General features: G+C 39.6%; 3 protein-coding genes across 4 annotated transcripts in view; 2 read left to right on the top strand and 1 right to left on the bottom strand.

Annotated features, from left to right (window-relative positions):
- The window catches only part of sorbs2a (sorbin and SH3 domain containing 2a), a 68192-nt gene extending 65936 nt beyond the window's left edge, over positions 1-2256 (bottom strand). Inside the window, exon 1 of the mRNA XM_028590939.1 lies at positions 1846-2256. The gene's annotated coding sequence lies outside the window, so the exon portion shown is untranslated. The remainder of the gene's footprint in view (positions 1-1845) is intronic.
- Positions 2257-7092: 4836 nt separating this feature from the next.
- Positions 7093-13740, top strand: tlr3 (toll-like receptor 3). 2 transcript variants are annotated; one of them, XM_028599102.1, is made up of 6 exons: positions 7093-7399; positions 7536-7677; positions 10238-10702; positions 10826-11017; positions 11167-13019; positions 13231-13740. In XM_028599102.1, exons 2-6 carry the CDS (start codon positions 7660-7662, stop codon positions 13460-13462), a joined length of 2760 nt encoding a protein of 919 aa, XP_028454903.1. In that variant the 5' UTR covers positions 7093-7399; positions 7536-7659; the 3' UTR covers positions 13463-13740. The 2 variants fall into 2 exon arrangements, with proteins under 2 accessions (XP_028454903.1, XP_028454910.1); XM_028599109.1 differs by lacking the exon at positions 7536-7677.
- A 3354-nt stretch (positions 13741-17094) lies between these two features.
- Positions 17095-25515, top strand: cyp4v2a (cytochrome P450, family 4, subfamily V, member 2a). The gene is made up of 11 exons (XM_028599119.1): positions 17095-17310; positions 17442-17554; positions 18350-18435; positions 19880-20070; positions 20202-20271; positions 20378-20504; positions 20612-20785; positions 21936-22038; positions 22728-22862; positions 24514-24693; positions 24856-25515. Exons 1-11 carry the CDS (start codon positions 17121-17123, stop codon positions 25032-25034), a joined length of 1548 nt encoding a protein of 515 aa, XP_028454920.1. The 5' UTR covers positions 17095-17120; the 3' UTR covers positions 25035-25515.
- Positions 25516-27883: the final 2368 nt, after the last annotated feature.

The following is a 27883-nucleotide window of genomic DNA, read 5'->3' as shown; positions in this document are numbered from 1 at the left end:
CCAAAGACTGTATAGTCTGTTTGATAAACCCACAGCAACACTACCTGCTCAGCACCAACAGCAGACGGACAAAATTAGCAACTATAGCTGATGAACATAGTGGAGCATTTTGCAGCCAAAGAGTCAGATTTTCTTGTCAGGAGTTGGTGGAGACCAAAAACAGAGCTAAACATAGAGATAATAATGTGCATTTTTCTTCTGGTTGTGTAAATAGTTAACAGTTTACTAACATATCAGCCATATCAACTTTATAAGATGAAACAATTTATATGTTTAAAGGTTTCTGTTGACCCCACATGACCGAAAAAATCGGTTAATGCAGGTTTAAATCTCTGGTTCATGGACTGTATATGTTTATACTGTACACATCATACATATGCAGTAGCTATAATAACAAAAAGTTGTAGTGCTGAAACAGCTGATATGCCTAATGTAGTAGTTATAGCTTCACGTGAAGATTTCCTTGCCTCTTTCTGTTTCAAGTAATTGTTAAAAGTAAATACATGTCATTTTTAACTATAGCTGAAAAAGAAAAGGGACTTTTAAGGCTGAGTTTAACTGAACAATTGAAAAAACGTTATAGCCCTATTACGGTTTTCATTGTATCTGCCATATTTCCAGTTGCACCCCCCCCCTCCCAACACACACACTAAATTGTCTCTTCTTGCATTTTACTGAGCTGCACTGCAGAGAGTTAACAGCACAGTAGTAGATCCACGCTGCTGATTCCAGTTCGCTATTGATATCCTGTCACCCCTGGGGACCACTTATAGTGAGAAGAGACCCGAGTCAGCACTTAGTGAGCACTAGCCAGTGATAAGAAGCACATACCATCAGCTAATGCTCAAATAAAAAAATAAAATTTAACATTTTTGCTGAGGTGAAGAAATCCTGTCATTTTCAGTAGCGTAGCAAGTCTGTTTGTTTGGCTGTCGTGTGGATTTCATTGATCACAATCAGGGATAAAAGCTCCCATAATCCTAAAGATGCTACATCTGTTCACAACTGTCATCGTATGTGCACTGTGACACGCTGTGGAGTCATCCACATAATGTGTGTGTCCAAGTGCTTAATAAATGGAGAAATCTTATGAGGAACACAAAGAGTAATCATCCATGTTCTGTATTCTTTCCAACATGTTAAATTAAAATGTACATAAATTGCTTTTAACCATATGCCCCTTCCTTCCCCTGACACCAGGCTGACACCAGTAGCAGAGCTGGGCATCTAACCTCCTTACATCAATGGTCAGCAAACTGGGGGGATATATGCTGCAGTGTCTTTTTTTTCTGCAGAGGGCAGAGAGAACATGCTACAACATAGCTGCTGCTGCTGCATGCCTGAACCGCTCCTTGTATGACATTGCCCTTTCCCTCTTCCACACCTAAAAATCTCTTCATCTCGTTTTTTTTCCGCTGTTTCGTCTTCACCAGGCTCACGTGAAGATGAAACAGCTTATTTATCCCTTTTTTTCTTCTTAAAATATCAGCGCAAAGTCAAGCTAACAAAGACATTTTCTTTTTAGGAATCCTTGCTATTGTTTTTGTTTCTCTCACTTGAGCTATACAGTAGATGCCCATTACGTCAGACAATTACAATGCACTGCTGTGAGACTGCAATTAACTCCATTAGCTACTTTATGAGGTTCGTGGAGTAAATACACAGACACAGGCACACAATGTGAGAGCGTACAGTGCACAATCGTTCTGGTGTACATCAGTGTGTAGTGAGGATTTGAACACGTTGATAATGATGTTACTGTGTAAGGTAATGCACAGGATTACATAACATAGGTTACCATCCCCCATGTATAATAGCAGTGAATAGCCGAGAGGGGAAACTCACCTTTGGTTTTCGAGGCATTCCAACACTCCGGAGATTCAGTCTGCAAATGAGGGAGAGGAGATTTACCCGAGCCGGTAAGATGAAGAATGTGGCACACGCACTCCTATGGATGGAGCAGTTATCCCTCTTGCATGAGTGGATTCAATCACACGCTCGCATGACACACACTAGCCACGCTGGGGCTAAGTGAAACATGTACAGCAATGCCTGTCACTCAGTCCACAGTTCAGTAGGGGGTGTTTCTCCTTTCTTTAATCCCTCATTCCAGTGTCAAGTTGTTTCTCCTGAGAGAATCTGATGTGGATGTAATTCCTGTCAGTTTATTGTGCCTGTGTTTGCCTCCTTCCCCTCCTGAGCTGTTGTCGGTGCACTTCATGATTTAGCCCGTATTAAAACAGAACGGGGCTGTAACAATTCCCTGCTGCATCATTTGCTCTGGTTCTCATCACAGCCCTTCCTATCTCCATGTGCCTTTTGCTTTGGTTTATTTGTGCTGTGTTTTCTGCAGAAAACCCCTCAATGTCTCTCTCTTTTTTTTTTTTATCCCATTACTAACTTGACCACCACCACCCTGACCATGCTAGCTCTCTCCACTTTTTACAGGTCTTCAGCAATCCAGCCAATGGCACAAAGCCCTGTAAGCTGCCTACAGTAGGGCTTAGCACCGGGCTAAACCAATCAAGTGGCCTGAGGTCTATCCCAGAAAGGCCCTGCTTTATTTATCTGAGGAAAGGATGAAGAGGAAAAGAGAGGGGATAGAAAGGTGCACGTATGTATTTGTCTGTGTGACTATGGAGGATGAGGGGTGGGGAGTTTATTGCAGTTTTGTTTTTCTTCGGGCAAGTTTTCCTGCTTTGCACATTGTGGAATTACAACAAATATATGCAACCCTATTGCTCTCCACATCTATCCACAATCTGAGAGAGTGACAGAAATGTGATGAAAAGGCAACAGGGTCAGTGTCCTCCCTCCATAAATCTCCACATAATCAATAATCTGGGGCCAAGAATGCTTGTACCAAATTTCTCGGAAATCCAGAGGGATAATCAGGGGATCAACACTTCCTGGGGCCTTACATATCTGTAGCAAATGTCATACAAATCTATCCAATAGTTGTAAAGGTATTTCACATTGAACCACATGGTGATTCTGGAGGAAACTTTAGTGGATCTCCAAAATCATGAAGAATTATCCTCAGGAGACCATAAATGTCTATGCCAAATTTCATGGCAATCCATCCAATATTTGTTGAGATATATCAGTCTGGACCGAAGTGGTCGACAAAGCGACATCGCCATCGCTAGAGCTGCTAGCTTGGCTAAAAAGAGGTTTTCACCATAGATATAAAACTGTTTTATATCTATGGTTTTCACATTGTCCCGTGTAGAGTATCTGATAACAAGTGAACATGAATTTAAAAGAAGGCGAGAAATACAGACAGACTTCTTATCAAAGTTAATTATGTATGTCAGTGAAATAAATGATTAATTTAAGCAGCCATTTGACACACAGTGTGGCTTTGAACCATGCCAGTGTTGGTTTGGATTAATGGCATACTTGGGAATGATTGTTGCAAGACAGCCGATGTCAAGCTAATTTAACACACTGTGGTTCAAAGTGGCTGTTGGTATGATTCAAGATTTTGAATACCACAGAGGATATTCCGTGAGCAACACTGGCAACAGGATATTAAAGCAATTATGAAAAAAATAAGTATTCAGTTTGAAGTGAAATCCACTTAACTGAAAAGACAGATTTTGAAGGATGCAATGACACATCACTTACCCATCAATTACAAGATGCTAATAGCTTTTTCTTTCAGTAGTGCAGAGTTTGTTGATCAACTGTGGTTCCAATATATGACTCATCTAGCACCAGCAGCAGGTCGCATCTGCTTTTACATTACTGCTGACCTTTTAAAATGGGTTTGGCCATGTGGTTATCTGCAGAGTTATTGCTGCTTGGACTGTCTCGGTAATGCAATTACTTGCAGCCTAGAACTGTTGTGATATAATATACTGTTCAATAAATTGTTTTCACTCCATTTATTGCAATGTATATCTTGGGAGGAAATGCATTTCATTTAGGATGAACACTTTTTAATAAGTAACTCATCATTTTAACCCTCTGAGGACAAATCGGCGAGTCCAAGCGAGGTTTAACAACACTCGTATTCAATAAGCGATATTAAAAAATTTCATTTTAGAAATATATTTACTATTTTATTCATATATTACTCTACTTTTGTGAACCCAAGACTTTTGTTTATTCATTTCAAGAGCCCAAATAATTGAGTGCAAGTTTGTTTTCACAAGAGAAAATTTAAAACGCAAACATCAACTTTCTTTCAGATTTAGGGCCATTATCTCTTTACACATTGCTCTGGAACAAATGAAAAAAAAAATGTTAAAATGCCTTTAGACCTCAGAGGGTTAAACAAAAAAGATATAAAAAATAATGTGTTAGAAATAAATGATTAACAGTCCTAGATGACCCAGATCAATTTAGCAAAAAAAGCTCAAAATGAATGCAAACAAACTGATTAACAAGATTTGTTGACCCTGGGTGATGTTTTCATAGTTTTGCAAGTATAGCTATTTTAGAGCTACCTGGTTTGAGTTACCCAAGGAGGGGAGACATGTAAGAAAGGTCCTCGCTGGACCTGAACCGACTAGGCCAGGAAACCCAACACGAATTATTCATTTTACATGTATGTCCATATTGTACAGTTATGATAACAATCTGAAGAAGGACTTTATGTCACCAGAGGAGGGTGACATGCAACAGAGAGGAGTCTCCTTGTTTCCTGTCACGTCTCTACCATCTGCCATCATATAATGGCCTATTTTCTTGTCTTCTTAGACCCCAAAAACATTGATAACTCATATTGTCACTCACCGACTCAGGCCATATTATTCATTAGGGCTCAGACTGTTGGGCAATTCCCAATAAAATAAGAATCCCAAAAAGTCACATATAAAATACCAAATCCCACAATCCCCCAAAATACAAAAATGATTAGCCACACTGCAACAAGAGAAACAAAGGCAGAGAAACTTGTTGCAGGTAAGCAACAACAGATCATATGCTACAGTTTGCATATACACTATCAGAGAAAGAGTACAGTATCTGTTGTATTATTTTGTAACAAAGCCTGAAACATGCTGTATATCTACAAGGAAGAAAAGTTGAGCTGCTCAATAACAGTATCTTACTGCCCTCTAGTGGTTTTTTCAAACTAACCTTGTTGTGTTTATTTGTCCAGTTTAAGTTTCACTTCTCTCGTGTTATGAATGAGGGCAATCAAAGTTATGTGGGCTAATGTAATAAAACTATGAAGAATAAAACATTATCATATGACTAGAAAGATTTCTGTTTTCCGACTCAGTGGTTGGCCCAAAGGAGTAGAACGGATAACACCCACCCCTGCATCAGCACTTTTAAAGTGCCCTTGAGAGTGTGTTGGCACTGGCAGCTTCCATGTTTGTGTGTGTGACTGTGCTTATGATGAAAGAGAGTACTTTTGCTCAGCACACCTACCCTTGGTGTATAAAGGTTAAAAAATGCACTCTAGGTCTATTGATTGTATTTTTTACAATATGTTATAGATTTGAATGCATTGTTTCTGCCCCAGGGCAAAATGCAGACATATAGTCTGTGATTGTAAATGACATGCACAACTGGGACAAAAATAACACTTGTATTCTTGTATTCTTTTAAGTTGTAGGTTTTACTAACGCAAAGCGGTATTCAATAAGTACTCCAGTGTTTACTGTGGTTTCTACGGGATTCTCTTACTTCTGTATCTTGGCTGTTGCAGAGTATATTTTAGGGAACTTCATGCCGCAGGTGAAAGAATCACTCACTTGCATTTGCTAGGGAAAAAAATAATGACCTATATTTTAGTTTTTGGGCAGCAGCTGTTCTGAGAACAGAAACATGCATTTATTTGGTACTTTACTTTTTTGGTACATTACTTTATTTGGATTGTTAAACTGCTCATGCATGACTGCAATAAGGGTGCGTATTATCAGTGTCATCTCATAGTTGAACTTTGGGCTAGACAACTAAAATGATACCAAAATTGCACGTGCCCGATCCTGAATAAGGTAGCTGTTGATCTGTTAATTCATTTCAGTTACAGAGCCAAATATCTTTTCTGCAATTTACACATTAATTTACTTATTTGAATTCTGAAGTCTGGGAAATATCTGAAAATATTTCAAATATAATGTTTGATAAGTGGTTTGCATTCCAGAGCAAGACTGGGCCTGTCTTCCAGAAAGGGTGACACGTCATGGACTGTAGACAAGTTTAAACATTGCCATTGGTGCGGTAGGTGTGGATCATGCTCTGTTTTCAAATGCATCGCCTGAAAAGTTTGAAATAATTTCATACAAATCTAAAAAATAGCCTACAATACATAGTCTATCACTCACTATACACAGATATCTTAAACGTGTTCTTTCAAACTTATCAGAGCCTTTATAGATGGCACAATTTTCAGCAAGCTTGCAGCCGGCTTCGCTCCTCCACATAGTTGTCTTGCACGTCTACTCGTTTACTTACGGTATGTATCCTAGCCCACACAGTGGTGAGTGTTGCAACCAAGGGGGTAAGCTTCGCTTCAGAACGCGAACCTCCGATGGCGCCATTTTGTTGCTACAAAGCGATCACCTCTTGTTAGCATTACACTGACCGCCATTTTTTTTTTTACGTCACTTGACTGCGAATAACTTTACATCTGAAGCGTTTAAAGACTCTATTTGTCCATTGTTTATTTCTAAAGAAACACGACAATGTATAAAAGGCTCCATTACCTTGTACCTCACGTTATAGCTCCGTAGCAGACGTTTTTGTAAAAATAAGCTAACGATTGTGTCATAACCAGTGACATACTGTCGCACAGTAGAGGAATTACCGTATATAGAGCAGGAGAAGCTCGCAGGCAGTTTCGACTTACATTAGCTGTTTAGGTTTAATTACTAATGTTAACTAGCATGTTAGTTTGCAATACTTAGCCTGTGCTTATGTTATCTCCTTACATATACCTACACTCTCCGTCTCTGTAAGATTGGAAATGATCTTGTCACAGCTACCAGAAGACTTACAACTTTCAGACACGTTGCTCACGTCACATTTACGTTGTCTCTGTCAGTTGGAGGCTGCGCAGTAAAGCAAGAGATCACCGGAAAAGTGCTTCTAATAGCCTTCACTGGTCTCCGTCCAGAGCAACGGGGTCTATTGGTCCATTATATACTGTCTATGGTTGCAACACGAGTTCTTCCATCACTTTCTTTTTTTCTTTTACACGCGATTAACAACCGAGCCTCCTCGCCTACATTACGGCGTAGATACAGTGTTTTTCTTTTTAGGTAATGTCACTAACCCATGTCAGACTGTGCGTGACAACGATAACACGACCTGTTTGTTTACACCACGCCTTACTAAACAAATGAAGCGTCATCGGTCTGTCGAGCCTGGTTATATTAGCCTACATCAGCAATAGCGTCTACTCTGAAGTACTTCACACTGGGTCCAGTCTTTGAAGGAAGTAAGTTTGAATTTCATTCAAACTTCCCAATAGACTACTTGTGTTTCTGCATGAAACAGTTAAATTCTGCTGTGGATCTAGACAATGATGTAGAAGTGAAACCGGATTTACCATTTCTCATTTCCTTTATTTCTAGCTTTGTCAGTGTGTGTGTGTGCTTCATAAGCGTACACTGAGACGAAGAACAGACATGGTGCTGCAGCTGGAAGTGAATGCCTTCGGTTTAATGTAGGCTATGACGTCTAGATGTAAAAAATAACATGCAAAGGCAAAATCTGGTAAGAGCTCTGCAAGTTTTATATCCCAAATATTAGCCATCTTGGTGACACCCAGTGCTGTGATTATCATACAATTCTTGTGATAGTAATAACAATACTGTATGCTTTTGGAAGAGAGATTTCTGTAGACACTTTCAAAATTTCAAATATGTGTTGTAAAGTATAGAACAGTGTTTCTCAACGGGGGCGGTACCGCCCCCCCAGGGGGCGTTCAGAAGATGATGGGGGGCGTTGGAAACAATATTTTGGAAAGGGGGGCGTTGAGGTGCCGTTGGGGGGCGTTTGTTAGAAAGCTAGTTTAAACCAAAGATTCACAATAACAATACATGTTTACACTTAAACTACTAAAGAATAAGTAGTCTGCAAATTAAAAGCTGCCAGTTTATAGCACTGCGACTGGACGAGACGGGTATCCTAACTTTTCTGTGCTTCTGTCAGCTTTGTTTGGCGCAGCTCCGTGCTGCCTTCATTGAACGGGACGTCAGAGCATCGTCTTAAATGAGCTCTGTAGCTACTGCGTGAAGCTGCGTTCAGATAAGAAAAAAAAGCAATCGCCGCGACGTCCTGTTGTATTCTTTAACCCCCCCAATGTAGCACAAGTAGACTTTATATTTCACAGTAACAGTTTTTCGTCAGATGGTTTATTAAACACAACGTTTCCTACTGTACCTGGATGCAGCTTCATTTCACGGAGAAAGAGAGAAAGAAAGAGAGAGATTGACTGTGCTTTGTTGTTTGGCAAACATTTAGCTGTTCCATAAACTCGCGGGCAGTTCAGGGCTTGTGTTTGGTGTTTTAAAACTTTCTTATGGAAGCGATAGAGGCAGTGATGTCACTGTTTACTGTAAGGGACTCTCACACCTCCACCAAACACAGCGCGATGTGGGGTTGCGTACACTTATTTCCATTCGGCAGTAGGTGTCGTTCTTCAAGTCGTTTGTCATCAACAAAGTACTTTTGTGTGTGTGTGTGTGTGTGTGTGTGTGTGTGTGTGTGTGTGTGTGTGTGTGTGTGTGTGTGTGTGTGTGTAATCCTTCTGCTTTTACCCCTTGATAAGTGCCAGCTTGTTTTCCGTTGGAACAATTTGATTTTAGATTTGAATGAAAAATAGATTTGAATGTTAAATTGCTAGCTGTTTCTGATTGGCTACTGTTAGTGTTTGTAATAATAATAATAATAATAATAAGCATATTACATTTTATTTAAAGCGCATTTCATTACACCCAAGGTCACTTCACAAACAAAAAAGGACATTCAAATTATAGTCATCTTATAAAGGTGCTGAGGTTCACACCATGCAGCAGGCCTTTTGATAATACCTATTTATAGTTTAAATATTACATATCTAGTCGTTCTGATTGGCTGCTGTTATTTAATTTTAATGTCAAATGGTTGCATTTTTTTTAAACCTGTAAATATATATAATTTCTATTCACATGGCGTTTTTGATACCTGGGAAACTAATACATGTGTTGTTTGTCATTCAATGATTTGATTTTTTGATTATTTTTGATAACAATAGTAACAACAATAATAGGCCTATATTAGGGCGTAATCATTAATATTCAGGGCATTTAGCCTACATAATATTTGAGGGGGGCTATGGGACCTGGATAATGGATAGGGGGGTGCTGGCACAAAAAAGGTTGAGAACCACTGGTATAGAACATAACTCTAACTTTTTTTCCTCACTTATTTAGTTATGTGGCAAATCTGTATATTAAAGCAGCACTAATAGGGCTGGGCAATATATTATATCGTCATCGATATATAACACTAGATATCGTCTTACATTTTGAATATCGTAATATGACACAAGTTGTCTTTTCCTGGTTTTAGAGGCTGCATGACAGTAAAGTGATGTCATTTTCTGAACTTACTGTACTATTGTAGCTTTTCTATTATTTGCCTTTACCCACTTAGTCATTTTATCCACATTATTGGGGATAATTTATCAAAACTCGTGTTAATATTTTGTGAAAGCATCAATAGTCACACTATACACTACAATATCTGTGAAACTCAACTACAACGGCAGCTGAAAAGACTGGGACCTCACGGTGCTTTGAACCCGGGTTGTACTGAAAAGATCGTTTTTGCATTTATTTATATATTTACATATTTGTTTCCTCATTTATTTATTTCAGGTGGCATTTCATAGGCTTATTCATCAAAGTGTTTTTTAATTCAATATTGAATAAAATGGCATTCCATAGTGGCAACTAACTGACCAGCACAAACAGCAGACAGACAAAGCTAGCAACTAGCTGATGCAAATACGGAGCATTTTAGTGGCTGAACTGCCAGAAATTTGAATCCCTTTAGGAGTTAGTTGAGTCTACAACAGACACTATTATGAAATTGGACTTGCATTTTCTTAGAAACACAACTTGAAATATTCCCTTTTGTTGCTTTTTTTCTGCAGAATGTGTAACTGTTTGCTAACATGTTTGCCATATTACCTTTAGAAGATATGTCAGTGTCATTCTTGTTGTGCTGCCCCCAAGTTGCCCAAAAAAAGTTCAAGGTTTAATTTTAATCTGTCTCTCTTCTTTCAAAGGTTTTTGAGAAGATGCGTGCCCCTCGTTCCCTTCTCCCATTGGTGATCACCATATGTTATTTTGTGGTGGGACCGCACAATTGTGTGGCATTCCCGAAGAGGAGTTCTTGCTATGTGCAAGACGGCAAAGCTGACTGCCGCCACCTCAGCCTCAGTGAGGTCCCTCAAGACCTTCCCCAGGACATCACCAGCCTGGATATGTCTCACAACCGATTAAAGGAGATTCACCCTGTGACACTAACCCGATACCCAGGACTCATCCACCTCAATATTGGGTACAACAGTATCAGCAAGGTGGACCCGGGTTTGTGCCGGACTCTGCCCCTGCTGCAGACACTGAACATGGAGCACAATCAAGTGTTTGTGCTGAAGGAGGAGGACATGAGCCATTGCACTAATCTAACACGGTTGTTTATGGCTAGTAATAAGATAAAGCTACAAGGAGAGCCTTTCTCTGCACTACAGGTACAGATGTCAGTTACACCGATGAGTTGAATTTGTAATTAGCTGGCAAGAAACTGATTTCCCCCCCCCCCCCACCCTTCATTTGACCCACAATTCTTTTTATTCTCCTTTCATCATTCACAGAGCCTGGAAGTTCTTGATGTTTCCATGAACAAACTGCAGTCAGCTAAGCTCAGTTCTCAGCCTCAGCTGCCCAGCCTCGTGAATCTCAGTCTGGCATTCAATAACATCGGCACTCTCAAGAAAGATGATTTTTCATTTCTTAACCAATCGTTTCTACAATTCCTCAACATGTCATCTGTGCCCCTAAAAACGGTAAGAAGCTAACCTAGAAATGGGAAATGGCACTGTCACAAGTGGAACCGATGCTAGAACATATCTAAAATGTCACCTTGCTTTCAGTTGTATATTTTGTTCCCCTTTTTTGTCTCACTGCAAGGTCTCTTTGTGATGTTTTGTTGCAGTTGGAGCCTGGTTGCTTTACGCCCATTTCAAGCCTCCGTACTTTGATCATGGATGGAAGCAGTATGGACACACTGGTTATTTCTAAACTCTGCTCGGAGCTGTCAGGGTCATCCATTGATGTTCTGTTTCTTCGGAAGATGAAGCTGATCAAGCTCACAAACACAACCTTCTCAGGGCTACAGAAAACAAATCTAACCTTTCTGGATCTGTCCCGTAATGGCATGGTTGAAATTGAACCAGGCTCATTTCAGTGGCTGTCCAGACTTCTGACTCTACTTTTGACAGACAACAACATCAAGCTCCTGACCAAGGACACATTTCAGGGGCTCAAAAGTTTGAAAAAACTCCAATTGACAAAAGCTCTTGGGAGCGGTCATCACACACCGGTTATTGGGGATTTCTCCTTCCAACCATTAAGTGCTCTGGAAAGTTTGATATTACAGAGAACTGGGGTTCGTGCAATCACACAGTACACATTTACAGGCTTGACAAGTCTTAAAGAACTTGATATGAGCTGGAGTAGTTCACTTACCTCACTCAGAAACATCACCAGCAAGACCTTTGTCTCACTGACGCAATCACCTCTCAGAAAGCTAAATCTAACAGGAACATCTATAGCACAGATTAATCCTGGATGCTTCTCCGTTCTGAGAAATCTCACAACTCTTCTTCTAGAGTTCAACTTTATCAAGCAAAATCTCACTGGCAAAGAGTTTGAAGGCCTGGGACAGGTTGAAGAGATTTACATGTCCAATAACCAACAGACAGTCAATCTAGGCTCCATGTCGTTTGTTAATGTGCCCAAACTTAGGTTCTTGACTTTGGCAAGAAGTCTTAGAGCCGAAGCCGTGAACCTGGATCCCTCTCCATTCCGCCACCTGCCCAACCTCACCTTCCTGGATCTCAGCAACAACAACATTGCTAACATTAGAGAGAATATGTTGGAGGGGCTTGTGAACCTCAAGGTGCTGAAACTCCAACACAATAACTTTGCCCGTTTGTGGAAGAGTGCCAACCTAGGTGGGCCGGTGTTGTTTCTCAAACACACACGGAGGTTGACAACCTTAGAGATGGATAATAACGGGATGGATGAGATACCAGTAGAGGCTCTGAGAGGGTTGAGTGACCTCCGTCAACTCAGCCTGGCCAACAACCTCCTCAATAGGCTTAAGGACTCCGTTTTTGATGATCTGAACTCACTGCAGGTTTTAAATTTACAGAAGAATCTAATCACGGCTGTGAGGCCTGAGGTGTTCAAAACTCCTCTGAGCAACCTCAGGCGGCTTGTCCTAGACAAAAATCCATTTGACTGCACGTGTGAGAGCATGCTGTGGTTCGTGACATGGTTGAATGACACAAATGGGACCAGTGTGCCAGGTCTCAGGGACCAGTACATGTGCAACACTCCACTAGGGTATTTCAACCACTCCATCCTGGATTTTGACGGCCTCTCTTGCAAAGATATGACCCCATTTCAGGCTCTTTACATACTGAGCAGCACCGCTGTCCTCATGCTCCTAGTAACTGCGCTTCTGGTGCGGTTCCAAGGCTGGAGGATCCAGTTTTATTGGAACATATTGATCAATCGCACATTGGGATTTAGCGACGCCACAGTTGAAGAGGGCAGGGAATTTGAGTATGATGCTTACATCATACATTCAGACAAAGACAGCAGCTGGGTGGAAAGAAGGATGGTCCCCTTAGAGAATGACCAGTGCAGGTTTTGTTTGGATGATCGAGATGCAGTCCCTGGCACGTCACAGCTTCAATCCATTGTGGAAAATATGAGAAATTCCAGAAAAATCGTGTTTGTCGTCACTGAAACTCTTCTCAACGATGCCTTGTGTAGTCGGTAAATCAAACATACACTGTTTAATTTAAACGTTATTATAGATTCTACATCAGGTTAAGTAAAAATCAAAGTACGTCATTTAGAATTTTGTGAGGTATAGTATATTTAGTCAGGGTTACATACTGTAGGTACTTGTGTTATATATTTGTGACAAAGTGAGTTCTCACGGTTGTCTCTCGACCCTCCTACCCTTATCTCTCTCCTTATCCAGATTTAAAGCCCATCATGCACTTCACCAGGTCATTGAAGCCAGCAGGGACTCTGTGGTTCTGGTCTTCCTGCAGGACGTCCACGACTACAAGTTGTCTCAATCACTCTTACTCCGCAGGGGCATGTTGCGTCCTTGCTGCATCCTGGACTGGCCTGTCCATAAGGAGAGGGTGCCGGCCTTTCACCAGAAACTCCTCATAGCACTTGGCATGACTAATCGATTGCAGGAGTAACCATATCCCATTGGTAGTAATGGGGGAATTTCCTGTGTAATAACTTCCAATATATGTTGCATTATTACAAATTACAACCAATTGCAAATTGTTTTGCTCTCTGTGTGAATACCATGCTTACTGTATACACACACACACACACACACACACACACACACACACACACACACACACACACACACTGTATTCTAACCTGTCATATTGTATTTACATTGCATTGCAGCTTTACATCAACAAAAATTCTAATAAAACACAGGTCTGTTTTTTTCAAATGGTAATGAGTGAATGTGTGAATGTGTCACTCTGCATACACAGCTAGCTATCTAGCTAGATATCGGTGATTTTTTTTTCATTTCGCTAGAAAAATCATGTTCTCAAATGTTGTTTTAAACAAACTCCAGTTGAACTGTTTAATTTTTACTTATTTAGTCATTTACTCTATACCAAATATTTTCAACAGGGGGTCTGGGGCCCTTAGGGGGTCCTCCAGAGCTACTGAAAGTTTTATCAAAAATAAAAATGTCTTTACATGAATCCAACATATTATTAGCAAATAAGAATCAGCCTATTTGTGAAAAAAAGACATTGACAGGCTTACTGCCCTAGAGGTGAGGTAGTCCAAGGTCCATCCACAGATAAAATTCATCCCAAGGATTCACTCTGCCAGATTTATGTTTAACATTCAAACATGATTTATAAAATAATGCCAACAATTATTGAATAGCTTAGTATTATGCACTAAAAATGTATGCATAAAGGCTTTAGGCTGCCCACACGTTGTTGTAGGCCCAGTTAAACATGCAACTCATTTTATACAATATATGTAGTAGGGGGTCCCTGCTCCGTCTCTCTCTCAGTTAAGATGTCCTTGCGTTAAAAACATTGAAGAGCCCTGCTACGTTTTGTAATGTACAGTATAAAATATCTAGAATTAAAAAGAAAGCTATTTTAAGTGCAGTTTTAGTGATTTAATCTCTTAATGAAATGTTTGCTAAAGGTTGGCTCTTAAATTGAAAAAGTCTAAATAAACCCTCAATTAAATAAAGACGTTATTTGAGGTTGTATATCAGAACATTACTTTTAAATGTATAATTTAGCTAAAAAAAACTTGCAGCAAATATTGGTCTATTTCTATGTATAGTAATCATATTATTGCATAAATCAATTTTGAAAAATAAAATGATAAATTGTATCATCATCAATTGTATCATCTTTAACCATCTAGTGGTTATAGTAATGAACTACACCATTTATATGCTTCAAATACTAAACAAATCTTCCATTAGTGATCTGACCATGTGCACATAATGAAGTAGAATATTCTTAGTATTTTATTTGGTCACAGTTTTCAGATAGATATTCTTAAAAAGCGTATAGACAATTTGTTACACATTTGTTTTTCTAAGCTTCTGAATATCAGTGAGAAACTTGTTGTCTGAAGTTAAGCCATGTGCTTCCAGTTTTCTTGAGGCTTTAAACTGACTCAGAAGCCTGTCCAGACCTTTTTTTTGACACCAGTGGTGTTAGAAAAGTTATGTTTGCTAATAGTCTTTGCTTCATTTTAGTGTTAAACTATTTGCATGAAGTCTGTGTGCAACTATTTCTGTTTCTCATGAGATAATCATGAGTACTGACAATCACAGAATGCCCCTGAGGGGAAAGCACATGTGGAGGAGATGCCTAAAAAGACTGTATCTCTTTCTAATATTACTCCCTTTTTCTCTATAAAAAGCTGCTCTTAAAAACTATCATTAGTCACGTTCTGTACTTATGCTGAAGTGCTGTAAACTGACTCTACTTGTTGCAAATAAACAAACTTTTGAGAGAACTCCAGTGATTTTGTCCATTCTTTGATAAATAATTATCCCAACAAGTGGCGGCGCCAGAGATTTGCTTTTGCTGTTGCTATGGGATTGCTCAACTTTTCAGTGAGCGTGCTCTGAAATTTATGGTTTGTCATTATTGTACTGGTTACCATGGTTTAATTTCTACTGCAACACCCCTAACACGTACACACACACCCACACACACATGCACATATGCAGTACCCACTCCGTGACAGTTAACAATGTCATTCTGTGTTTAGTCTTGCATTGCCAGACCTTCCTCCACAGTGCTGTGGAGGAGGATCTGGCTAGTCCACAAAGCCTTCCGGGATGTGAGAAAAACATGCTCTGGTTAATTGGCATTTCTTTAAACCAATCACAATTGTCTTGGATGGCGCTTAGCGCCGGACAGAGCCAGGGTGCCTCTGCAAAATAGTGATGATAATGATAGTATTCACATGTTAAAAATGATAAATAAACCACATACATTTCCTTGGGCTGCTTGGGGGTGCTATGGCTATCCTAGGGGTAGTTAAAAAACACCCCCAAGCCCCTCCCTAGCACTGCCTGTGGCTGACAAATGCACACACACAACAGAATAACATTCATTTATGAATTAATTTCCGCTTCCCTTACTCAAATATACTTTAATTACTAAGATTACAGTATCTTACAGTTTCTTACATTCCTGTGTTTTAAATGTAATAGAAAAATCGACAGACCAATCACAACACAACAGAGTGACACTATACACCATGTAGCTTAATATAAAGTTTCTATATTTTACAAAATATTTCATGTTTTCCAACATTGGGCAAAACCTCCCTGTACGCTGCTCAGTCTGCAAGATAAAGAAAAGATCCAGGGCGCAGCCCCACCCTTGAAGGTATCTTTGTCAAGATTTTCAAAATACTGATTATTGAGTCATGAGTCTCGCCAAAACGTTCTCTATTGTCAGAACATTTTTCAGATTCAGTAATTTCATCATCATAAATGTCTGAATGTTTTTCTAAAGTCTTCTCCACAATGCCAGGGAGATAATTATCGTGAAGGAATTCAAACTATTTTATTATTTTTATATTTTTATTTTATTTTATATTGTGTCCAAAAATACTAGAATCAGCTTGTAAAATAATGATAATGAAAAGCACACACATAATGAATTTACAAATAAATAATAATTCAGTAATTTAGTATTTACAATGAACTTATAAAATGACAATTTGAAATAATAAAACTTTACTGTAAAATAAATGTTCTAAATGTTCTCATGAGATAAAAACGTCATATCATTCAAATGAAGACCAAAATGCCTCTGCAAAGAGAGCTTTATGTTAAACTGTATGCAATATTATTTTCATTACAACAGGGAAACCTGTTTTCATCAGCACAAAGATTAGGCTGTTATTTATTAACCAATCAGACTGGAGCTGACATGAAATATGTTAACAATTACCAGGCAAGGAGAGAATACACCCAACGAGGGCCAGTCAGTTTCAGTCGATATCATAGGGTTAAATATTTAACATCTTTATTATAGCCAATAGATTAATGTATACCATTTATTGCAATACCTTTCCCCCAGTACTTTTTTTCAGTACTTGTATCTCCTGTCGCCCCCTTTTTTTATGGATCTCCTAATATTTGCCCAAGAGCAGTAAATAACACTAAACAGAGTGGGCACCTTATACCCAGCGAGCTGTCACTGGATTGACTGCAGAGCAAAGGAGGAGCAAACTGCACCCATTCATAAGGACAGCCTGGTAGGCCACTGCACAGTCTACGCTGCACCCACACATACACTGTAGGCTGCTATTGTATACAGCAGAAACATGGCTGTACTCGGGAGCTACTCGGCCCCTTTACTTGGAATCAGCATCTTCATCGCTACTCTGACCTACATCACCTACAAGCTGCTCAGCGGTTACCTGCACAAATGGTTCACGATGAAGCCTATTCCTCAGGCCGACGGAACTCATATCTTTATTGGAAATGCATTCCAGTTCAAATACAATGCCGGAGGTAAAAAAAACAAACACAACAAACAACATGATGCTACTAGGCCTACAGGAGCATTTTAAATGACTTAAATAAATGAATGAATTTATTGTTTACTTAATGTGGGATTGCTTAGATTTTTTTTTTTTTTTTAGATTTCTTTCAGCAAATTATGGACTTTACCCGTGACTTCGCGAACGCTCCGCTATTTAAACTCTGGATTGGACCAATCCCATTTGTGATCCTGTTTCATCCTGAAACAGTTGAGGTAACGTTACAGTGACTGACACATTGCCTCGTAAGTTACCATATTATGGCAGGTGGTGGCAAGCATTTAAAGCATAGGCTAGCCTATATTTGGAAGTGTTTTATGTGGAGTGACGCAGCGAACTTCACGGAGAACAATGAAGGGCAGAACCGAACCACCATTTTGTTTTAACCGAACATATATTCTCTGTGACTCGTCACAGAGCCTGTTTTTAAAAGACAGATCACCTGTTCAACTGACTTTACCAGTTTAGAAAACTGAAGCTCGGCTGTCCTGCTATTATTTCAGGCACGTGAACTAACCACATACACCTGACTTGTTCATCACGGCGGTGCGTTGCTGAAAAAATGAATAGGGAAACATATGTTTGGCATTATTTGAAACGATGTATGAACCTGCCAAATAGATTAATTTACTTACTTACACTTGTATGCACATGCATTTTCTTATAAATATGTCATCTCAGCAAACGAATAGTTCAATAAAAAAAGGTTGCCAACAGTCATAGTGTCTGTTCAGATATAACACTTTGGATTGAAGCACTTCCATGCATGTAAACCCACTCACACAGCTATTGATGCAGAGGCTGCTGCACTACAGCTACACTTAGCCAAACAGCTCAAGTTTGCTTAACCTTGTTTTTCGCTACAGCATGTGACCTATTTAGGATACCTGTGCATTGCATGTTTACACACTGCCACTGTTCTGCTACATTACTTGTCACCATTCTAGCTACAACTTTGCTGTTCAATTGCTGGCTCTTTCGTACATTTTTTGTTTTGCTATTGTTTGTAGACGGTTCTGACCAACGCTGTTCACATGGAGAAATCCTATGCGTACAAATTCCTCCACCCTTGGCTTGGAACTGGCCTGCTTACTAGGTATTTACTTGTTGCTCTCCTCTGCTTAATCTTAAAAGGATGTTAGTGTTGATCTGAAAAGATAAAAAAACAAAAGAGAGAGAAAGGGAAGAAGAATAAAAAACATAGTCCAGCCATACAAACTCAGGCAGCTGAAACAATTACAACAACAATTAATTTCATGGTAATGTGTCGCTTGATTTCTAAGTATTTTACATGCAAGTGGAAATTTTGGCATGAGAGTGGATAAAGGTCAAGGGGCCACCACAATCAATATGGTTTATTCCCAGGGAATCTTGTGTAATCAGTTCCTTATTCAACCTCAAGGTGGCACAATAAGTAAGCACACCTGAGTGAGAAGGAAAGGGATACCCGTCTGGGTACCATTGATGTGTTCAGTAAACTATCAATCTGTTGCAGTGGAAAAACTGGGCTGATGGAGCAGTCCGGGGGAAAGGATAACTTGGCTTTGTAACTAATAAAACACTCAATAATAAAACCATTCACTAAAAATAAAAAATAAATTAAAAGTAGCTGAGGAAACGCTCTCATAAATCTCACCACTTTACAGTGAGGAAATACCAGAGGCTGGATTATAAATAGATACAAACTCCAACATTGTATATAAAACATACACATAGATAAGTAAAACAGGCTAACATGCATAAATAGACAGATACATACAGATACATGAATAGATAGCTACATGAAGCTAAAGTAAAAAGCCAGATTAAAAAGGTAGGTCTTTAGTTTGCTTTTAACCTGTTAATCTGTTTTTAAGATACTGTTACAAACTAGGCTCAGGCTTGTAACTAGTCTCGCTTTGCCAGACCTTCCTCCACAGCGCAGCGAAGGAGGGTCTGGCTAGTCCACACAGCATTCCTGGATGGGAGAAAAACGTGTTCTGGTTTATTGGTATTTCTTTAAACCAATCACAATCGTCTTGGGCGGCGCTATGCGCCGGGCGGAGCCACGGTGCCGCTGCAAAATAGCCTCGGGAAGGACCTTGTTTTGGTGGAACGTGTGTACGTTCAAAAGTTGTTTTAGTCATGCAACAGAAATCTCAGATTGGACAGATAGTCTAGCTAGCTGTCTGGGTTTACCCTGCAGAGATCTGAGGAGCAGTTAATCATAGTCCTCAGAAATTGGGCAGGAGTTTAGAACGCCAACACAAAGAAAGTGGAAGGTAAGGGACATCCAGCCGAAAATGAGGCACAGCCTTTCGCTATATGTGTATTGTAGCAGTTAATATTGCAATGACGATAAAAAAACAAACTATTGTGCAGCCCTAGCCGGCAAAGCACCTTATTACGGACCAAAGTGTTACCGAAATGTCAAAGGAAAAATCTTGACCTGATTATTGATTTAAGAGTTGCTGATTACATTTCGTATGAAGAATATGTTCATAGGTCTTGTGTTCTCTCTCACCCTTTAACTCTCTTTCATGCCTTCTTCTTTTGGTTAGCACTGGCCTTAAGTGGCGTCAGCGGCGGAAGATGTTGACCCCCACCTTCCACTTCTCCATCCTGACGGACTTCTTGGAAGTGATGAACGAGCAGGCAGAGATCCTGGTGCAGAAGCTGGAGAAGCAGGTGGGGAAGGGTCCATTCGACTGCTTCAGCCACGTAACCCTGTGTGCCCTGGACATCATCTGTGGTGAGTATTATGTCCATTGTAATGTGAACCTGTGCATGAATGGATGAACCATTTACCCGTATTTGGGCATAGCAAATGTTAACTTATCGGTAGTGAAAGATGTCCAAAAAACAATGTTTTTTTTTTTTCAGAAACTGCAATGGGGAAAAAAATTTATGCCCAAAGTAATTCTGACTCAGAGTATGTTAAGTCAGTGTACAAGTGAGTTCTTTTAATTTTCTTCTTTAATCACACAAATGCAGTAATACCGGAATAACTATTTGAACAATTATTTCATGTTTTTTTTTATTTATTTTTTTATCCCTAGAATGAGTGACATTGTCAGCCGCAGACAGAGGTCTCCTTGGTTTTGGCCTGACTTTGTGTACAGCTACTTTGGTGAGGGTCGGAAGCATGACAAGACCCTCAAGATCCTGCACTCCTTTACATACAAAGTGAGTAAAGGAGCCAGTGGTTTTAAAATCAGTGGATGTTCTCAGCGTTTATTACATTCAAACTGAAGCAGAATCCACAATCGGCTTTAACTTTGCTTTCGTCTCAGGTGATCCACGAAAGAATGGAGAACATTTCCTATAATGAATCAGACAGCGACTCTGACAAGGGCACGAAGAAAAGACGAGCATTTCTGGACATGCTCTTGAAGACCACATATGAGGATGGCAGCAAAATGAGCCATCAGGACATTCAGGAAGAAGTGGACACCTTTATGTTTGAGGTTGGTAATGAGAGTTGTAGAAATACATACCTGCGCATTCCTCTGGTATTACGACCCATAGGAGCATTTCATAAATCCGTGTCCCTAGCGGTGGCAGGAAATACGACCCACAAGAGCGTTTTCCGTCCTCATAGCTGAACTTAAGTAACCCTAACCCTAGTCTCGCTTTGCCAGACCTTCCTCCCTTCCTCCACAGTGCTGCGGAGGAGGGTCTGGCTAGTCCACACAGCATTCTGGGATGGGAGAAAAACGTGTTCTGGTTTATTGGTATTTCTTTAAACCAATCACAATCATCTTGGGCGGAGCTAAGCATCAAGTGGAGCCACGGTGCTGCTGCAAAATAGCTTCAGGAAGGAACTTGTTTTGGTGGAATGTGTACGTTCAAAAGTTGTTTTACGAGAGCAATCCCGGAAGTGGAATGTCGTGGATCTAGACTACCCTAACCCTAAACCTAACTAGTCGTTTTGGTGCCTAAACTTAACTGTTGTCGTTGTAGCAGCTGTATCCCTTTTAGCCTCAACTCCTCCAGCCACTAGAGGGTGCCGCCTAACAATAAACGCAAATATGAGGCTTTTTTCGGGGGAGGACAGTCTGTTTCATACAATTTTGTACAATACTAACAAAAAAAACAAAAAACTGCATGGTATTTCAATCATAACTGACTGTTCATGTCTTGTGTTAATGTCTGTATATTGTGTTAACACCTATTTGTCACTGGTTTGTACTATGTCACACTGAGAAAAAAGAAGAGAAATACAACTCGCAGTGTATGAGTAAAAAAATACTTAAAGCTGCACTATTCAATATTTTTTAGCATAACATAGTGGAGCATTTAGCTGCTAAGGAGCCAGATATTTCTCTAAGGAGTTGGTGGAGACCAAAATATATTAGACTTACATTTGCTGGGTATCCAGAAACCCAACACCAAGCAATATTAGCTAATATTGCTCTGTGTCTGCTGAATGTGTATTGCAAATAGGCAAACATTTGCACATTCACCATAATAACTTAATAACTTTCTTTCATTTTTGAGTTTGAAGCTTTTTCCTCTGCTCCCAAGTGGCCCCAAAACCCCCATAACAATGAATGCATCCGTTGTAAATAATGTGTTGTTTTTTCTGTATTTAACTGCCCTCGTTACTGTATGCAGGGACATGATACTACAGCAGCCTCTATGAACTGGACCATACATCTGCTGGGCTCCCACCCTGAGGCGCACAGGAAAGTTCAACAAGAGCTTCAGGAGGTCTTCGGTAACTGTAACATGCCCTCTCCCCTGTCACCACACGCCTTCTCACTTTCATGACATCATCTGTTTTGCTGCCTGAAGGCCTTTTTAGACTCATCTTTTTGCTCAGATTCATTTGTTCTTTCCAAGCCAAGAGGAGCTTACACAGGGATAATAGCTGTGAAAATCCTTGCCAAAATACATAGAAAAAAATTGAATTATTAGATACACCATGCTTTTTTTTTTTTTACTAGATGGCCTTGTAGCAACAACACATGCTAAGTTTACACTGGTTTAAGGATCCAAACTTGTCCTTCAGCATAGAAGCATTCAGTTTGTGATATACTCTCAGCATTTCTTTTTCAAATGTGAAATCTTTTATTACATTACCTTATTTCCCCTAGTTAAATCATGAATTTCTTCTGTTAATAATGTTTTATTAATTCTTGATCGCCTATTAAAACGATTGCAGTATAGACTCTTGACTCTTATACACACAACACATCCATTGGGTGAGCCACTTTTAAACAATACAGTACTATCTGAATCTATATCTACTATGGAAGGTTGCCAAGTAGAGACTATGTCAATGATATAGAAGTAGGTGAAAGTGCGACAGCAGGAAACTGCAGCACAATCTCATTAACAACTGTCTGACTTCATCTGTATTTTGTGCTGAGGAGTTCAACAGTGTTTCCTGTTTAATGGGCTAAGGTACATCTGACCGGCCCGTAAACACAGAGGACCTGAAGAAGCTCAAATACCTGGAGTGTGTGATCAAGGAGGCGCTGCGACTGTTTCCCTCTGTGCCTTTCTTTGCCCGCAGCATCGGTCAAGACTGCCACATCAGTGAGTTACAGATGAGCGATGACACTTGAATGAAACATTGTTATGCTAAGTGCAAATCCCTCAAGGCGGTGGTGTTTGTTATAAGCAACCAAGGGAGGCCAGGCTTCCTCTGTCATTTTCCTTTGAAAAATGGGTTTCTTTGTCACATAACATTCATTGTAGGGTGTTGTTGGAGCCACCTCTTCCGAGTGTCTTTAAAGTCATAAAACAAGGCCCCTTAGGATTGTAACCAGAGATGGCAAAAGTATTCACTTCCCGTACTCAAGTAGAAGTACAGATACTTGTGTTAAAAAATACTCAGGTAAAAGTAGAAGTACTGATTTACTTATTTACTCAAGTACAGGCTTGGAAAATTACTTAGTATAAAAGTAAAAGTAGCCATGCGAATGACAACCATTTTTTATGCAAAGCTACCTGGACCAGACAAATGTTACTAGAGTGCAAGCTGAGAAACTTAAGTGGACATGGAAAAAAGGCTCTTTAATTATATGCCATTGCCTACATTTTAAATGGATGTCTGCCAATAGGCCTAAAACATCACATATATGATTATTGTGAAAGAGACTGGGACTCCAGGTTAATAAGATTCTGACTGAGTAGCAAGATATGAATTAAATTGTGATTCTGTGAGAATTCACAGATCCAGGAGTTATTCTTGATGCCTACTATCTCAAACATCTCTCTCAGATAAGGCCAAGGATGACTGGGAATGTCTTGCTGCTTGTCTGCCGAATCTCTGGGATCTCTGTATTCTTCATTTTCAATCACGTTGCCGCCCATACTACTATGTGCTAACGTTACCGTCATCAAGCCGTAATGATTTACGCGAATGAATGCCGCCGAATCTGTCGAGTCGTCTTGTAGTGGTGCGTCAAGTGCAACGCATATTCCCATCCAATTAGATTGAATTTGCTATTGATGATGCGAAAAATAATAACGGTAATTCCACTGAAATTATTTGAAACTAAAGTAACGAGCCAATTTTGTAGGAGGAGAAAGTACTGATATTTGTGTTGAAAATAGTAAAAGTAAAAAGTCGGGACAAAAATAAATAGTAAAGTAAAAATATCTGAAAAATCTACTTGAGTACAGTAACAAAGTATTTGTACTTCGTTACTTCCCATCTCTGATTGTAACATGTGGTAGAGAGTCAGTTTGTGTGCTAAAAGAGTGAATAGTACTGTGCGAGAGATGATCAAGTCTGGTAATAAAAAGCCAAGAAGACATTTTTTTATTTAAAAAGAAGTAGTTAGTATAGGAGTACAGTATGGGAGGTAGTGTTGGAGTAAAGTATAGCAATTGGGATTCTGGAAATAAATTGTGAAGCGAAGACACCTGAAATCACACCAATCAAATGTTGACCACAGTAAATAATTTGGTGATTACAATGTTATCTGAATCCTTGTGATAATGAAATGATGGCCAAAGTACAATAATAAGAGATAAAAGTATAATACGCTAGATATTGTCTTTAAACTAAGCCTTTTGTTTTAGTACTTGAACACCTTCTATCTGTCTGTCATGTTTTCGAACGGCTTAAGCGGAGGCAGTGAAATTCATAATGATCTTGTATATAACAAAACCTGTTTAGTGATGGGCAGAGACCATTTCTTCTGACAGTAACTATGTTTTTTTCTTCTTGTAACTGTAGATGGATTCAAGGTGCCCAAAGGTGCCAATGCCATCATCATTACCTACTCTCTCCACCGTGACCCGCGGTACTTCCCAAACCCCGAGGAGTTCCGGCCTGAGCGCTTCCTGCCTGAGAATTCAGTGGGAAGGCCTCCGTATGCGTACATCCCCTTCTCCGCTGGACTCCGCAACTGTATCGGTAAGAACGGGACAGGTTTCATTTGTAGTTTATCGGATCTGTCTCCATGCATACTTTTCTGAGTTTCTTTAAAGACACTCTCCAGATAATCTCTCTCTCTCTGTGTGTGTGTGTGTGTGTGTGTGTGTGTGTGTGTGTGTATATATATATAATCTGCCATAGGTCAACGTTTTGCACTTATGGAAGAAAAGGTGATCTTGGCGTCCATTCTGCGTAACTTTAGCGTTGAAGCTTGTCAGACACGTGAAGAGCTGCGGCCGTTAGGAGAGCTCATCCTGCGACCAGAGAAGGGCATCGTGATCAAACTGGAAAAGAGGAAACCCCCAACTTCATCAAAGTAGCCGGTTCACAGAAGCTATTTTCTAGATTTCCCTTCCTTCGTGGCCTTTATTCACAAAACATCCTGTCCACCAGCCAAATGGCTAGTGAATGCTTACTTTTTTACCAGCCAATCAATAGATAAGGGACTGTTTGTTACTTATTTAAGGGGCCACCGGAGGAGTTACGATATCTTTAGTCAAAATAGACTTGACCCTCCCTTCGCCAGCGATACACTTTTCTATGACCCTCCAAAATGTTTGGGAAAAGAGGCATGACCCTCCCCAATAATTTATTGATAAATAGGTAAATAGGTAAAGCTGCCAAAAGCTGAACATTATCGAAAACTCCATTTCTCAGACGAGCGTCAATTTGGGAGCTTGCATGCTACCACTCCTTCCTTCTCAAATGCCTTGAAAAGGCTGTCATTTGCACAATTTCTCAAAAAAGGTTGGGTGACCCTCCCCTCAACAAAGAATAAACAGACATGACCCTCCCCTATTTCCCTCCGGTGGTCCATTCCATAAATACTGAACAGTCCCTAAGCATTGTTTTTTTTTGGGCTGGTGAGTGAAGCAAATCTACCAGCCACTTGCATATTTTACCAGCATTTGGCTAGGAGATGGTGATCATTTTTAACCCTGGTAGTGACCATGGTATTTAAACTTTAGAATCTACTCATCATTATGGTCATAATTACAAAATAATAACATAATTACAAAAACTGAATCACATGAAAATAAATTGAGATCTATCTTAATATAGTTTTAGGGAAATAACTACTGTGCATTGCATATTCTCATGCACTATTCTGGGTCGTATATCAACAACTCTGTACTATTGTTGTACCACAAGAATTTTGAAAAAAACTGTTCAAATATGTTATTTAGTGTAAGTAATGAAATGCTTTAAACAGCTAAGCAACAATAGCATTTGGGTATCAAATGAAAAGCCTTAAAAATATAGCATTTGCAGAGTAAGTGTGTGTTAGCTTAAGAAAATGACCTGGTCATTTTAAAACTCATTAGTGACATGAATGGTGTTACTTTCATTCATTGCAATGCCTTAAAATGTTTTATTTTTTTAATTTGAAGAAAGAGTGTATGGTATATGGATGAATATGAAACACATTTTGTGCAGAGCAGGGCTTAATAACAAACAATTTTACATACAGTATTCATTACATTTACAAACTCCACAAGAAAGACAAGCCTTTCATTTGTGCAGCATTTCCTCTGAATGTTCATTTTCAAACATCTAGCTGCAGTTTTTGCTTGTATGACCTCATACTCAGCTACTACAGTTTGTTTATGAATGTATGTTTGATAGATCATCTACGTACAGTACTGTGCATCTCTCTGTATTTTGTCTTGTGTAAGTCCAACTGGGAAGGACAGTTTGTGTAACTGAAGAAGTGTGATGTTGGAAAAAAAATTATATATATATATATATATATAAACAATTAAATGTTGCTCACACTTGTATTTCCAATTCAATCTAAAAGCTGTGTTCAGTGACATAGAATAAATCCCAAACCAACTCCCAGAATCCGGAACCCTGACAACAATTGACTCATAACGCTGCTATGTCTGATGTGTTAGCAAAAATGCCAACGTACTGTACACATCCAGCAGACACAAAACAGCAGTTTCCTCCCATTGGAGTTCTCACTGGACTTTTAAAATAAAATATCTGGGTCTTAAATCATTTTGCTTGTCTACGTGTGTTTGCTGAGAATTTTTATATGGGTTGACAGTTGATAAGATCTGTGAGACCCAAGTATACAGTCTGTGTATAGCCACAGAACCAAACAATTAGCTGAAAGAGGCTAAAATCTACATTATGTTGACCATCAGTGCTGTTGGCTGTTCATCTCGTTCTCTGCAGTACGGGTCACCCTTTCTCATTATAAAGTCTTTTGATTAAGTGTTAATATACAACTATGTTGCTCTGAGAGATACTCCAATAAGTAAAGTATTGCTGTTTTACAAAGTTGGAGTGCTTAAGAGTAACAGTTAAAAAAGGTCAAAATCTATGCTGCAGATGCTGGGATGTCATGACTTTTAGTCCCTAGAAAGGGTCAACCTCCCAAAACACTGAATCCTACATTTCCCAGAATGCAACTGGATGAGAATTTTCAATAGATCCTACCGGCCTGGTTAACACACACATCTTTCAAACTCCACACCCAGGGGCGTCGGACTGGGGGGTTAAAGGGGATGCTAGAAAAAGATGCCAGAATGAACAGCTGTGGATGTGGGGAGGGGCCCATAGAAAATGCCTTTCTACAGTGCCCAGAATTTTGTGCTACGCCCCTGTCCACACCCCCGCAGTTTGCAACATAGACTTTCTGTTAAAAACTTGAAATCTCAAGGCTTATCTAAGATAACCCTAATGACATCACTATGACATCATCAGGGTTATTTTCTCATACATGACGAGGCTCATCCAGAGCCACAAAAGACATTATACTGTACAAATGTTTTCACAGGCAGAGTAGTTCTATTCTGATCTTCATCGTAATGTTGGAGTACTCCTTCAGTGCAAGTTTGAAATTCAACATTTGTTTTAAGGTCGAAAAGATGTGTTTGTTTAAGTAACAAAACTACTCGCGCAACTCTGAAGATTGTCAAATACTGCTTTTATTTATTTTGAAAAAAAATTTTTTTTGGTAAAACTGTCCTCTCATCCCCCCTGCAGGATGGAACTCTTATGAGAATCCATTCAGGTTCATGATTATAATGAGCAAAACTATTTAGCCACTTAATCACATTGAGGTCAGAAGGATCCATTGTAGCAAATTAGTAGTCATAGCATGACACAGTTACAAATGCTGATGGAGCTGCTGCCCCCGCGACCCGACCCCGGATAA

This window comes from Perca flavescens, chromosome 2, assembly GCF_004354835.1.
Source record: "Perca flavescens isolate YP-PL-M2 chromosome 2, PFLA_1.0, whole genome shotgun sequence".
In the NCBI taxonomy this organism is placed as follows: Eukaryota; Metazoa; Chordata; class Actinopteri; order Perciformes; family Percidae; genus Perca; species Perca flavescens.
This window is presented reverse-complemented; position numbering and strand designations above follow the sequence as displayed.

Coding starts and splice junctions, on each gene's coding strand:
- tlr3 (XM_028599102.1), top strand. Junction 11,018..11,166: donor CATCTGTGCCCCTAAAAACG/GTAAGAAGCTAA, acceptor GTTTTGTTGCAG/TTGGAGCCTGGTTGCTTTAC. Junction 13,020..13,230: donor AACGATGCCTTGTGTAGTCG/GTAAATCAAACA, acceptor CTCCTTATCCAG/ATTTAAAGCCCATCATGCAC.
- cyp4v2a (XM_028599119.1), top strand. CDS start 17,121: ATGGCTGTACTCGGGAGCTACTCGGCCCCTTTACTTGGAATCAGCATC. Junction 18,436..19,879: donor GGAACTGGCCTGCTTACTAG/GTATTTACTTGT, acceptor TCTTTTGGTTAG/CACTGGCCTTAAGTGGCGTC. Junction 22,863..24,513: donor CGGTCAAGACTGCCACATCA/GTGAGTTACAGA, acceptor TTGTAACTGTAG/ATGGATTCAAGGTGCCCAAA.